The 13,451-nt window shown below is 42.9% G+C and overlaps 1 protein-coding gene across 4 annotated transcripts in view; it reads right to left on the bottom strand.

Moving 5' to 3' along the window:
* The window catches only part of LOC109904997 (target of Nesh-SH3), a 52,177-nt gene extending 39,259 nt beyond the window's left edge, over positions 1–12,918 (bottom strand). For 3 of the 4 annotated variants that reach the window (XM_031800047.1, XM_031800046.1, XM_031800048.1), the window contains exons 1-6: positions 12,401–12,917; positions 3,872–4,051; positions 3,220–3,288; positions 2,961–3,093; positions 1,922–2,100; positions 73–122 (exon numbers count right to left, since the gene is read on the bottom strand). In XM_031800047.1, coding sequence (XP_031655907.1) covers positions 73–122; positions 1,922–2,100; positions 2,961–3,093; positions 3,220–3,288; positions 3,872–4,051; positions 12,401–12,479 — 690 coding nt within the window. In that variant the 5' untranslated portion in view covers positions 12,480–12,917. Of the gene's footprint in view, positions 1–72; positions 123–1,921; positions 2,101–2,960; positions 3,094–3,219; positions 3,289–3,871; positions 4,052–12,400 lie in introns of all 4 variants that reach the window. The other variant, XM_031800045.1, reaches the window with a different exon arrangement.
* Positions 12,919–13,451: the final 533 nt, after the last annotated feature.

The raw sequence follows: 13,451 nt of genomic DNA, 5'->3' as shown, positions 1-13,451 counted from the left end.
CAACGTTGTACAGAACACTCACCACAGACACAGTGCACATTCTTTAGCAGGAGTAATAAGTGCAGGACGTACCACAGGCGTCAGAGGGGTCCTTGGTCTGAAAGGTTTCTGCATGGTCTTCTCTGAAAACACAACCACAACACAAGAAGAATAAACATCTGGACCTAATAACATGTTACTCGTACTGGACCGTAAGGAATATATACAGTTGAAGTCGGAGGTTTACATACACTTAGGTTGGAGTCATTAAAACTTGTTTTTCAACCACTCCACACATTTCTTGTTCACAAACTACTTTGTGCATGACACAAGTCATTTTTCCCAAAATTGTTTACAGACAGATTATTTCACTTATAATTCACTGTATCACAATTCCAGGGGGTCAGAAGTTTACATACACTAAGTTGACTGTGCCTTTAAACAGCTTGCAAAATTCCAGAAAATGATGTCATGGATTTAGAAGCTTCTGATAGGCTAATTGACATCATTTGAGTCGATTGGTGGTGTACCTGGGGATGTATTTCAAGGCTTACCTTCAAACTCAGTGCCTCTTTGTTTGACATCATGGGAAAATCAAAAGAAATCAGCCAAGACCTCAGAAAAAAATTGTAGATCTCCACAAGTCGGGTTCATCCTTGGGAGCAATTTCCAAACGCCTGAAGGTACCACGTTCATCTGTACAAACAATAGTACACAAGTATAAACACCATGGGACCACCCAGCCGCAATACCACTCAGGATGGAGATGCATTCTGTCTCCTAGAGAGGAACGTACTTTGGTGCAAAAAGTGCAAATCAATCCCAGAACAACAGCAAAGGACCTTGTGAAGATGCTGGAGGAAACAGGTACAAAAGTATCTATATCCACAGTAAAACGAGTCCTATATCGACATAACCTGAAAGACAGATCAGCAAGGAAGAAGCCACTGCTCCAAAACCGCCATAAAAAAGCCAGACTACGGTTTACAACTGCACATGGGGACAAAGATTGTACTTTTTGGAGAAATGTCCTCTGGTCTGATGAAACAAAAGTAGAACTGTTTGGCCATAATGACCATCGTTATGTTTGGAGGAAAAAGGGAAAGGCTTGTAATCCAAAGAACACCATCCCAACTGTGAAGCACGGGGGGGGGGGGGGGGGGGGTAATGTGGGGGTACTTTGCTGCAGGAGGGACTAGTGCACTTCACAAAATGGATGGCATCATGAGGCAGGAAAATGATGTGGATATATTGAAGCAAAATTTCAAGACATCACTTAGGAAGTTAAAGCTTGGTCACAAATGGGTCTTCCAATTGGACAATGACCCCAAGCATACTTCCAAAGTTGGCTTAAGGACAACAAAGTCAAGGTATTGGAGTGGCCATCACAAAGCCCTGACCTCAATCCCATAGAAAATGTATGGGCAGAACAAGGAGAACAACAAACCTGCCTCAGTTACACCAGCTCTGTCAGGAGGAATGGGCCAAAATTCACCCAACTTATTGTAGGAAGATTGTGGAAGTCTCCCCAAAACGTTTGACCCAAGTTCAACAATTTAAAGGCAATGCTACCAAATACTAATTGAGTGTATGTAAACTTCTGACCCACTGGGAATGAGATGAAAGAAATAAAAGCTGAAATAAATCATTCTCTCTACTATTATTCTGACGTTTCACTCTACTATTATTCTGACGATCCTAACTGATCTAAGACAGGGAATTTTTTACCATGATTAAATGTCAGGAATTGTGAAAAACTGAGTTTAAATGTATTTGGCTGAGGTGTATGTAAACTTCCAACTTCAACTGTATAAAAAAACAGGTGATATGTGTAAGATACTGACAGACTCAGTGCTGCATCCATTTGTGGATGTGTTTGAAAGGGGAATGATTTGAGCGATGCACCATGGAAGGAAAGAGACAAAGTGTTTAGGTGACCTACCCATGTTGGTGTTGTGGATAACTGGCTTGCTCCACACTCCACTGCGTTCTTCATTGTTGGGTCGGACACCAAACTCGTAGGCCGTGTTGGGCTTCAGGTTATCGATGACCATGTCGCTGGAGGGGCAGGTCTGTTGAGTCCACTTCCTGTTCCTCTCACGGTAACGCACTGTGTAGTGCCTGGGTCAACACAGATAGAACACAACATTGTTCATTATCACACATTGTCATCAGTAGTATTATAACATTGTGTATTGTTTAGTGACTATGACAACAAACATAGAATGTAACAGAAATGTCAGACATTGTGTAGTAACATGGATACTACAGCAGGATGACATAGTTTCTAGGGACTCATTTGTAACACAACGGCTTGTTATTTAGCTGTGACAGCTGTCTGTTCACCATTTTGTGACAGTGACAGCTGTGAATGCAGAGCTGTAAGTTCTAGTTTCCTGGTTGAGATTTGTTGTGCAGGCCGTGGTGGTGAGCGACGTTCAAGTGTTTAGAAAGCTAGTAGGAACTTTAAAGTTTGCTGTGAGCAGAGCAGGTTGAGGTCAAGCTTTCCAATGGGTTTTCCAAAGCTCAGTAGAGAGAAGAGGGGAAGTTTAGAGAGGTACAGTTGGTTGATGTGTAGGATGAGGATCACTCCAGCACTACTAAACACCTGTGCCCTTGCCCCACTGCCTCCCTGGCGGAACAATGTGTTGCAGTTATACCAACATTTTAATGCTGTCTGTTGTGTATGACATACTGTAAATGTCAGGTGAGTGAAATACGTCTTTCTCAAGCTGTGAATATAATCTCCTTAGTGTGGTGGGACCCACTGTGTGCTTTTTGGCCCATCTGAGTACCCTTACTGCCCTGTGTCTCTATGGACAGAGAGCAGCATGACAAACCAGCACTGGAACGGGAACAACATGAACCTTTGTAGACGAGTTGGGACATGAGCTGTGTACCCGTAACCCCCTCACTGGCTGACTCTGCTGAGCGTGCGTGTTTATGCGTCCTTACGTGTGTGTTGGTGTACTTTAACTCACCCGTCCTCCAGGCAGTCGTTCATGATGTCCCCCTCGTAGGGCATCTTGAGGAAGGTCCCCCAGGACAGCAGCACCGAGGTGGGGGTCACGGACCCAATCACCAGGTGCAGTGGCTTCTCCAGGTTCACCTTGCCTGGGGAGTCACAGGGGTCAGAGTTCAAAGGTCAACCTCATCAAATTCAAAGGTATAAATAAGAAAAGAGTCAATGTAATCTATCAAATGATTACTGGTAACACAGAGTTGGTGCACGTGCAGTACCTGTGCACTGTTTCTTCACATTGTTAACTGGGACGGGCTGGACAGCAATCAGGTACTTGGGCTCGGCATCTGGAAGAGAGATTCAGGGTTTAGCACTGCTATCAGAAGAAAGGTGTGTGTGTGTGCGCTTGTGTGTGTGTGTGTGCGCTTGTGTGTGTGTGTGTGTGCGCGTGTGGGTGTGTGTGTGTGTGTGTGCGCGTGTGTGCGTGCGTGCGTGTGTGTGTGTGTGTGTGTGTGTGTGTGTGTTTGTGTGTGTGTGTGTGCGCTTGTGTGTGTGTGTGTGCGCTTGTGTGTGTGTGTGTGTGTGTGTGCGCGTGTGGGTGTGTGTGTGTGTGTGTGCGCGTGTGTGCGTGCGTGCGTGTGTGTGTGTGTGTGTGTGTGTGTGTGTGTGTGTGTGTGTGTGTGTGTGTGTGTGTGTGTGTGTGTGTGTGTGTGTGTGTGTGTGTGTGAGCATCTGCATGTGTCTAAGTATGTGTGTTGTACGGATGTTGGATGAGTCAAGTGAGTCTGCACAGATGTGTCCTTTGTCAGTGATGCATAGAATCAAACCATGAAGATAAAACATGTGTGCCAGAGCAATCTACCACAGTTCATGGGGCATAATCATGCAATCATACATTACATACTAAACACACACACACAAACGCCTCACCGATCTCGGTCTCGTAGGGCAGTCCGTTCTCTGGGAGTTGGATGAACTGTTTAGAGAACATGCTGCTGCCGTAGCCCAGGATGTAGCCCTCCAGCTTGGTGTCAGCGTTGGGACGTACAAACTTCATCACGATGGTGTCGCCTGTAGCGTTGATCCTCACCTTCATGTTCTGACGTCTCACTGGGGGCAGAGGAGAGCATACAGTAGTCAGCATGGTGCGCACACACACACACACATGCCCCCCCCCCTCCCCTCCTCCGGGGGTAGGCTGTCATTGTAAATAAGAACTTGTTCTTATTTGACTTGCCTAGTTAAATAAAGGTTAACTAAAAATAATCATAAATATGTAAATTACTGGTAGTGAACAGTGACTGAAGCTAGGAGTGTTAATTGGGTGAGAGAACTTTGGCCAGGTCTGTGTTGGGACTGAGACGGAATGGAAGGATACAAAGTTCCTGCTCCGTTAACTTGTGAAGTTAAACGCAAAAACAGAGAGAAGTAAACCAAAGGTCAGAATGATCAAATATGTCACTCGTTTCAGGAAACTAGCCGTGTGTCGCACGTCAAAGAAGAGGCATTTGAACATAAACATTTATGTTTAAAAAACATGAGCTGCTCAGTATGTGTAGGTAATTATTTCTCTATCTATAACATGAGCTGCTCAGTATGTGTAGGTAATTATTTCTCTATCTATAACATGAGCTGCTCAGTATGTGTAGGTAATTATTTCTGTCTATAACATGAGCTGCTCAGTATGTGTAGGTAATTATTTCTGTCTATAACATGATCTGCTCAGTATGTGTAGGTAATTATTTCTCTATCTATAACATGAGCTGCTCAGTATGTGTAGGTAATTATTTCTCTGTCTATAACATGAGCTGCTCAGTATGTGTAGGTAATTATTTCTCTATCTATAACATGAACTGCTCAGTATGTGTAGGTAATTATTTCTGTCTATAACATGAGCTGCTCAGTATGTGTAGGTAATTATTTCTGTCTATAACATGAGCTGCTCAGTATGTGTAGGTAATTATTTCTGTCTATAACATGAACTGCTCAGTATGTGTAGGTCATTATTTCTCTATCTATAACATGAGCTGCTCAGTATGTGTAGGTAATTATTTCTCTATCTATAACATGAACTGCTCAGTATGTGTAGGTAATTATTTCTCTGTCTATAACATGAGCTGCTCAGTATGTGTAGGTAATTATTTCTCTGTCTATAACATGAACTGCTCAGTATGTATAGGTAATTATTTCTGTCTATAACATGAGCTGCTCAGTATGTGTAGGTAATTATTTCTGTCTATAACATGAGCTGCTCAGTATGTGTAGGTAATTATTTCTGTCTATAACATGAGCTGCTCAGTATGTGTAGGTAATTATTTCTGTCTATAACATGAGCTGCTCAGTATGTGTAGGTAATAACTTCTCCAACTATAACATGTGCTGCTCAGTATGTGTAGGTAATTATTTCTGTCTATAACATGAGCTGCTCAGTATGTGTAGGTAATTATTTCTGTCTATAACATGAGCTGCTCAGTATGTGTAGGTAATTATTTCTGTCTATAACATGAGCTGCTCAGTATGTGTAGGTAATTATTTCTGTCTATAACATGAGCTGCTCAGTATGTGTAGGTAATTATTTCTGTCTATAACATGAGCTGCTCAGTATGTGTAGGTAATTATTTCTGTCTATAACATGAACTGCTCAGTATGTGTAGGTAATTATTTCTGTCTATAACATGAGCTGCTCAGTATGTGTAGGTAATTATTTCTGTCTATAACATGAGCTGCTCAGTATGTGTAGGTAATTATTTCTGTGTATAACATGAGCTGCTCAGTATGTGTAGGTAATTATTTCTGTCTATAACATGAGCTGCTCAGTATGTGTAGGTAATTATTTCTGTCTATAACATGAGCTGCTCAGTATGTGTAGGTAATTATTTCTGTCTATAACATGAGCTGCTCAGTATGTGTAGGTAATTATTTCTGTCTATAACATGAGCTGCTCAGTATGTGTAGGTAATTATTTCTGTCTATAACATGAGCTGCTCAGTATGTGTAGGTAATTATTTCTGTCTATAACATGAGCTGCTCAGTATGTGTAGGTAATGTGTGTAGATTGCTGAGGATATTGTTTTATTTAATCAATTTTAGAGTAAGGCTGTAACGTAACAACATGTGGAAAAAGACAAGGGGTCAGAATACTTTCTGAAGGCAGTGTAAGACTGAATCGAGCTAGTCGGTCACGTATTTTACTTAATTATACAGTATGTGCATTTGGCAAACTTCAGTGAGATATTTAAGGGCAAACTAAATAGTTAATTAAGTTGAAATTGTGGAACATGCTTTTGAAAAAATAAATATGCACACACTGCCAGCAGCCGCCAGAGGTAAAGAGGTCGGCCAGAAATGAGGGGAAACCATGCTTTTGGTAAATAGCCTTAAGCTTTGCCAACTGTGTGTTTTCTATCAAAACGGCATTTTTTTTTTTTTCTCCTCAATATTTCAGATCAAACAATGAGGGATTGGCTTTTGCTTTGGCTCCAAGGCGGGGGGTTTCCATAGTATGAAACATTTGGAACCTTCAGGCTGCGTTTCTCCAACTCCAAAACAAGCAAACATTGTCTCAGTCACCTAAGAACCTGGTCCAAACCACAACAGTTTGGCCGTTCTTCACCAGGGGCTATTAGTCTTATCTGTATTTCCAGGTTGAAATGACTAGATGTTTAGAAATGGTCCGTCATTACTCAAATCATCTAAAGAGCCTTCAGAATGTTTTCATACCTTTTGACTTATTCCACAATTGTTGTGTTACAGCCTGAATTCAAATGAAAGCTGTTCACAGCCAAGCCACAATAACAGATGAGACTAGAAAGGAATATTAGCCAACAACAACACAGATAAGGAAGAGGATTTTGTTATCGTCTTGGATACAGGCAGTGAGGATTAAGAATGACAAATTAAGTTCCAACATCTCCAACGTAACAGAATGTTCAAACTGACCAAAGCTTTGTCACTGTTACCACGGACTTACAGCTTGAGGACCATATTCATCTTCACACACAAACACACACCTAGGCTTGTACTGAGGGCAGCAGACCTGTAGATAGCCATCTGTAATCATGGACCTGACCTTACCAGCACCCTGTTATATGTAACGAATAAATACTTGAATGTACCAATTGACTCGTTGACCTTGTTGGACCTCGTGGACCTCATGGCCTTTGACCATCTAGGGCCACAATTACTAAGCATTTGCACCAGGTGAAAAGCCCACACCTATAGCAACAACATATTACTAAACAATTGTGTTACCATAAATGTTACTACACAGATATGAGAGAAACGTCATGTGAAATGTTTAGATAAAAACATTGAGAAAGCTAATTGGCTCTTCATCTGAGAAAATGTAGTCCACATGTTGTGACAGGGACACAGTGTGTGCAGTGTGCTTCATACTCTGTTCCAGGTCTCAGCAGCTAAGCACACTTATTTAATTATGCAATAGATCAGTAAATCATACATTCCTTCATAAATGTCATCTGAATGTTATTAGAAGGTGATAACCAATGCAAATGTCCCACATAGCTGCAGTATCCATCCAAGTGGTTACTAAGAGGGAAGATCAGTTAGATGTTTTGTTTTTATGGAGGAGAACTCTGCCTGTCACCATGTTATCATGGGGTTTACTACAGCAACTTCCTCCACTCGCACGCTTCAACAAATATCAGAGAAACGACACAATCCTAAAATACAATCCTTTCTTGATCAAGAAATTAAACCTCCACCTCATACTGATAGTGAATCACCACAAAAATGGACCAGATAATCCATCAATCCATCAGCACACTTGACAAGACACAATAAACCCTCCCACTCTGATCCCACTGTATTCCTCTATGGCTGGATCATAGAGTCTCCCTTAGATTGAAGACACTGAGCGGAAACATTGACTGGAGGCGACTGGGCTTCACAACGGCCATCCCGACTCATCACTGGTGATGGATGGTCCTCTGGGGGAGGCAGGAGGTCATTAGTTCTGTCAGTGGTTGAGTACAAATTCAGTGTGTGTGTGTGTGTGTGTGTGTGTGTGTGTGTGTGTGTGTGTGTGTGTGTGTGTGTGTGTGTGTGTGGGTGTGTGTGTGTGTGTGTGTGTGTGTGTGTGTGTGTGTGTGTGTGGGGGGGGGCTTTGGAATCATTGTCATGTTGTTGTTGCCAAACTAGGTCCTCTTGGCAGCTTGTTTTGTATTCTTAGTCTTTGGATTCCTCCTCCCTCATGTCCTTCTATACTTGTTCTTCTCCTTCCTCTGTTTGAAGGGGCATTGACTACTATGATCCCACTGTATGCACATACAATACATAAAACACACACATTCACACACTACTGGGCAGGTTTTGTGTTTTAGGGGCTGTGTGGCTCTAATCTAGTTGAATACTGTGGGGCTATGTGGCTCAAGTCTAGTTCAAGACTGTGGCACTCTGTGGCTCTAGTCTAATTGAAAACTGTGGGGCTATGTGGCTCAAGACTAGTTCAAGACTGTGGGGCTTTTTAACTTTAGTCTAGAAGAAGACTGTGGGGCTCTTTAACTTTAGTCTAGTTGAAGACTGTGGGGCTCTGTGGCTGTAGTTGATTTTATGTAGGCCAAGTCTGAATATTTTATGTCTGTTACCACTGATAACCTGAATGACCCTAGAAAGTTTTGGAAGGCTATTAAGTCTATGTCTGGTAACAGTAATGTTAATGAATTACCGTCATGTGTTTTGAAGGACTCTGTTGCTGTATATGACAAAACTGAAATGCTGAATTGTTTCAATTCACACTTCAATTCGCACTTTGTATCATCTGGTAGGCTGTTTGATTCAGTGTCCTCTGTCTCTGTACAACCCTGTGTGGATGAACCAGTGAGAGTTGGTCATTCTTTTAGCTTTTGCCATTCTCAGTGCAGGTAGTACATAAAGCCCTGAAATCCTTAGATCAGAGAAAGCCTGCAGGTCCTGATCTTTTGGATCCCTGCTTTTTAAATCTGGCAGCTGATTTCATAGCTGAACCACTTACATCTCTGTTCAATCTAACCCTGGAATGTAATGAAATTCCAAAGATCTGGAAATCAGCATTTGTCCGACCACTTTTAAAAGGCGAGATCCAACTCTTTTAAATAATTATAGGCCAATCTCGAAGCTGTCACCCCTGGTGAAAATACTTGAAACCCTTGTGATCAGGCTTCAGGAAGAAGCATAGCACAATTACAGCAGCCACAACTGTTTTAAATGATATCACTGAAGCCCTTGACAAAAAACAGCACTGTGTTTCACTTTTTATTGATCTCTATAAGGCTTTTGATACAGTTGATCATGCTATACTAAGGCAGAGATTGTCGAGTGTATGTCTTTCAGAGCATGCAGTTGCATGGTTTGCTAACTATCTGTCTGATAGAACTCAGTGCACTCAATTTGATGAGCCTATGTCTGTTAAATTTTCTGTCTTTAATGGTGTGCCCCAAGGCTCTGTACTTGGTCCTCTAGACAAAAATGTCCAAAATGCGAAACTTCATTTTTATACTAATGATACTGTTATTTACTGTTGTGCCTCGTCTCTTACAAAAGCGTTATTTATATTTACAAAGCCATTTTGGGTTTACTACCTTTTAATTTGGCCATTTTTATTGTTCAGAAATGTGGTGGGTATTCTCTTCGTTTGCTGGACATTATCCTGCTAACTGTTCCAAATGTCCGAACTGAATTTGGTAAAAGGGCTTTTATGTACTCTGCACCATCGTCTTGGAACACCTTACAAAATATTAAATGGGAAGAACTTGTCCCGATTGGTACTTGAGACTGATTCCCTGACCTGTCAATGTTTTTAATCTCTTGAAAAATAGATTTTAAATCTCAATGAGCCCTTCCTGGTTAAATAAAGGTTAAATAAAAAAAATATAAAAAAATGTAGCTCTGCTGGTGTTTGGCTCTCAGGTTTCCATCCTGGGAATGAGAAGGTGAAGAGCTGGGGAAGAATGGTTCCGCATCAGAACAAAAAGAGCGAGGCATCACCTACAGTATCACATAACTCCAATGGGGGACAGGGGAGGGTGTGGGGCTTGATAAGCTTTAGGGGGCTTTACACCACTGCACCACACCCTTGACCATGGGCCAGCCCAGCCATGCTCCAGGTTCTCAGGGAGGAGAGCTTTACCTCACAGCCCAGCCATGCTCCAGGTTCTCAGGGAGGAGAGCTTTACCTCACAGCCCAGCCATGCTCCAGGTTCTCAGGGAGGAGAGCTTTCTGCACTGGTCTGCCTGATCTCATACTATATCTCCCACATCTGATCTCATACTATATCTCCCACATCTGATCTGATCTCATACTATATATCCCACATCTGGCTCAACTACAGCTGTTTTCTGCGGTGGCAAAAATATTTTTCTCTTTTTCCAACTCTCCCTTCCTTCGTCTCCCTCCATTGCTCTCCAATCATCCCTCCATCTGTCTAGCTATCTCTCAGCCATCCCCCCATCTGTCTAGCGCTCTCTAATCAATCCCTCCATCTGCCTTGCACTCTCTCATCAATCCCTCTATCTTTCTAGCTCTCTTATCCATCCCTCCATCCCTCAGGCTGTAAGAGCACATACAACTGAAAAATGAAAGAAGAGTCGCACACTGTAGGAGCTCAGATGCAAGAATTTAACACCATCGTTTCAACAGCCATGCTGTCTTCATCGGTATTTAATACACCTAACATACACAAAGAGATATATAGTGCATCAACAACATGGCACATTGCAAAAAGGACCAAACTGCCACAACCCTGACCTGTAACCTGGAAACACTTTCATTTGTAAAGACTGGACACTATTAATAGGAGTTAACCTCTCTTACACACACCCACACACTCTCTCTCTCGCCTGCCCACCTTGTTTCACGGAAATAGGATAAACTCACGTGACTCTTAAAAAATTCAGCACAAGCACAATTTTGGACACGGCCAGTTGTGAATAGTGAAAACCTTGGAACACCTTGCTCCCGGTCAACTAAAGACAGTCCATGGATTTTCAACATGATGTACAGTAGGCCTACAAAAGACACCGAGTACTGTATTCTACTGTGTACCTATAGGACAAACTTTATCTCTCAATTGAGTGCATGTGTCTAGGCACACATTTACAGAACCACTAGCTTTTCAGGCAATATGGGACAAGGCAACGGCCACCTGTGGTTGTCACGGCAACATATGCAGCGCAGCACGTTTCGGCTGCCATGTGATAACGGTCAAATGCAATAACACATGATATATTAACAACCACATCACATACCATCCAACATACAGTATGATTAAGCAATAAGGCCCAAGGGGGTGTGGTATATAGCCAATATACCACAGGTAAGGGCTATTCTGAAGCACGACGCAACCCGGAGTGCCTGGATACAGCCCTTAGTCGTGGTATATTGGTCATATATCACAAACCCCCGAGGTGCCTTATTGCTGTTATAAACTGGTTACCAACGTAATTAGAGCAGTAAAAATAAATGTTTTGTCATACCTGTGGTATACGATCTGTTATACCATGGCAGTCAGCCAATCAGCTCAAACCACCCAGTTTATAACAACAATTGCATAGCATTAATCATAGTGTACATAGACCACGACCACAACCACGTAGTGTGAAGTACACAGACTGTTTTGGAGCATGGTCTCAGTGGACATAGTCTCAGTGTAAGCATTACAATAACAGTCATATTCCAGATTTAGGTTCAACACTGCAGTAATGGGGCGGCAGGTTGCCTAGTGGTTAGAGCAGGTAGCCTAGTGGTTAGAGGGGCGGCAGGTAGCCTAGTGGTTAGAGCAGGTAGCCTAGTGGTTAGAGCGTTGGGCCAGTAACTGAAAGGTTGCTGGATTGAATCCCCGGGCTGACAAGGTAAAAATCTGTCGTTCTGCCCCTGAACAAGGCAGTTAACCCGCTGTTCCAAGGCTGTCATTGTAAATAATAATTTGTTCTTAACTGACTTGCCTAGTTAAATAAAGGATAGAAAAATGATGTCTAGCAATATTATATGAACCCATAATCACTACAGGATCCATACAAGTTGTAGGTTGATATTTAGCCCTATCTGATGATGATAAAACACCAGTCTCCAGTTTGGTCCAACAATTCTACATGAAACTGAGCGGTCAGCATCATAAAATGTCATGTGATTATAGTATGGGGTGTCCACATTTCATTCACCTGCATGTATACATGCGTTTCATTTCATTTACATCATCTGAGGCTAACTGTGTCGTGATAGGCAAGACAGAATTCCAATCAAAAAAGCATATATTCATGCTATTTGATGTACAGTCAACCCGTGATAAGTAAACATTGGATAACTGCAGGCTGTGCGCTCTATTTCACCAGTTAAAGTCCTGTCATTTCCATTGTTTTGTATCTGCATGCTTCAGTTTAGTGCAAGCCAAGCAACTCAAATACCATTGTATTGATCAGAAGTCAACTGTAAGGGTTCATCATGGTGATGCAGATGTCACCTACCTCTGCTTCGCCGAGCCGTGGACGAGCTGGCCAGCGCCATCCCAACGATGAAGAGGAGGAAGGTGTGTGAAAGCTGCATGGTTGTAGCTGATCTGCAGAGGTCTCAGGTAAAAAGGACTGGCTGGTGGGTCTCACTAGATACACGTGACTTGTGTAGATCTGCTCAGGTGCTCCACTAAAGGATCTCAGTTCAGGACTAAGAGGAGGACTAAGAGGAGGACTAAGAGGAGAACTAAGGTGAGCCACTGGACTACAGTAATGGAGAGTAAATATCAACCAGCTCCGGACTAGCTCACAGACTGAGCCTGGTATACGACTAGAACAGTTGAACTTGAACAGTAGAACTAGAACAGTAAAGTCATTCTCCTAGGTCTGTGTGATTCTGAGAACTGTCTCTGGTGGCTGGACTACTTCCCTGAGCTGGTGGGTCTCAGGACTAGTGCAGCACACTGGACAGGCTCTGTCTGGGGCTGAGGGGCTGGTTGCTCTGGGGCTCTATGCTGTGCTCTGGGATCCAGGGAGACCAGCCTGCAGCATATATACATACAGAGGGAGGGGACACAGGGAGGCAAACACACCCCCTTTCTTTTTTCTCACTCTCCCACAGAGAACAGAGCTCTTCTACTTGCTGTCACACCCACACCCACACACACACTCTCTCTCTCCCCTCCTCTCTCTCTCTCTCTCTCTCTCCCCCCCTCTCACTCTCTCTCTCCCCCCCCCTCTCTCCCCCCCCCCTCTCTCTCTCTCTCTCTCTCTCTCTCTCTCTCTCTCTCTCTCCCCTCTCACTCTCTCTCTCTCTCTCTCTCTCTCTCTCTCTCTCTCTCCCCTCTCACTCTCTCTCTCTCTCTCTCTCTCTCTCTCTCTCTCTCTCTCTCTCTCTCTCTCTCTCTCTCATCCCACTTTCATTCTTTCTGTATGTTTTTTTACGATGTCCACAACTCCGCTGTTTTCTATCCATAAAGCTCTTGCTGATTTTTCATTGCACTTATTCTCTATTTCTCCCTTTCCTTTCTTTGTCTCCCTTCTTCTTTTCCTTACTTTCCTATCC

This window comes from Oncorhynchus kisutch, linkage group LG2 (genome assembly GCF_002021735.2).
Source record: "Oncorhynchus kisutch isolate 150728-3 linkage group LG2, Okis_V2, whole genome shotgun sequence".
Taxonomy (NCBI): domain Eukaryota; kingdom Metazoa; phylum Chordata; class Actinopteri; order Salmoniformes; family Salmonidae; genus Oncorhynchus; species Oncorhynchus kisutch.
Note: the sequence above shows the minus strand (reverse complement) of the source record. Positions and strands in the feature narration are given on the sequence as shown.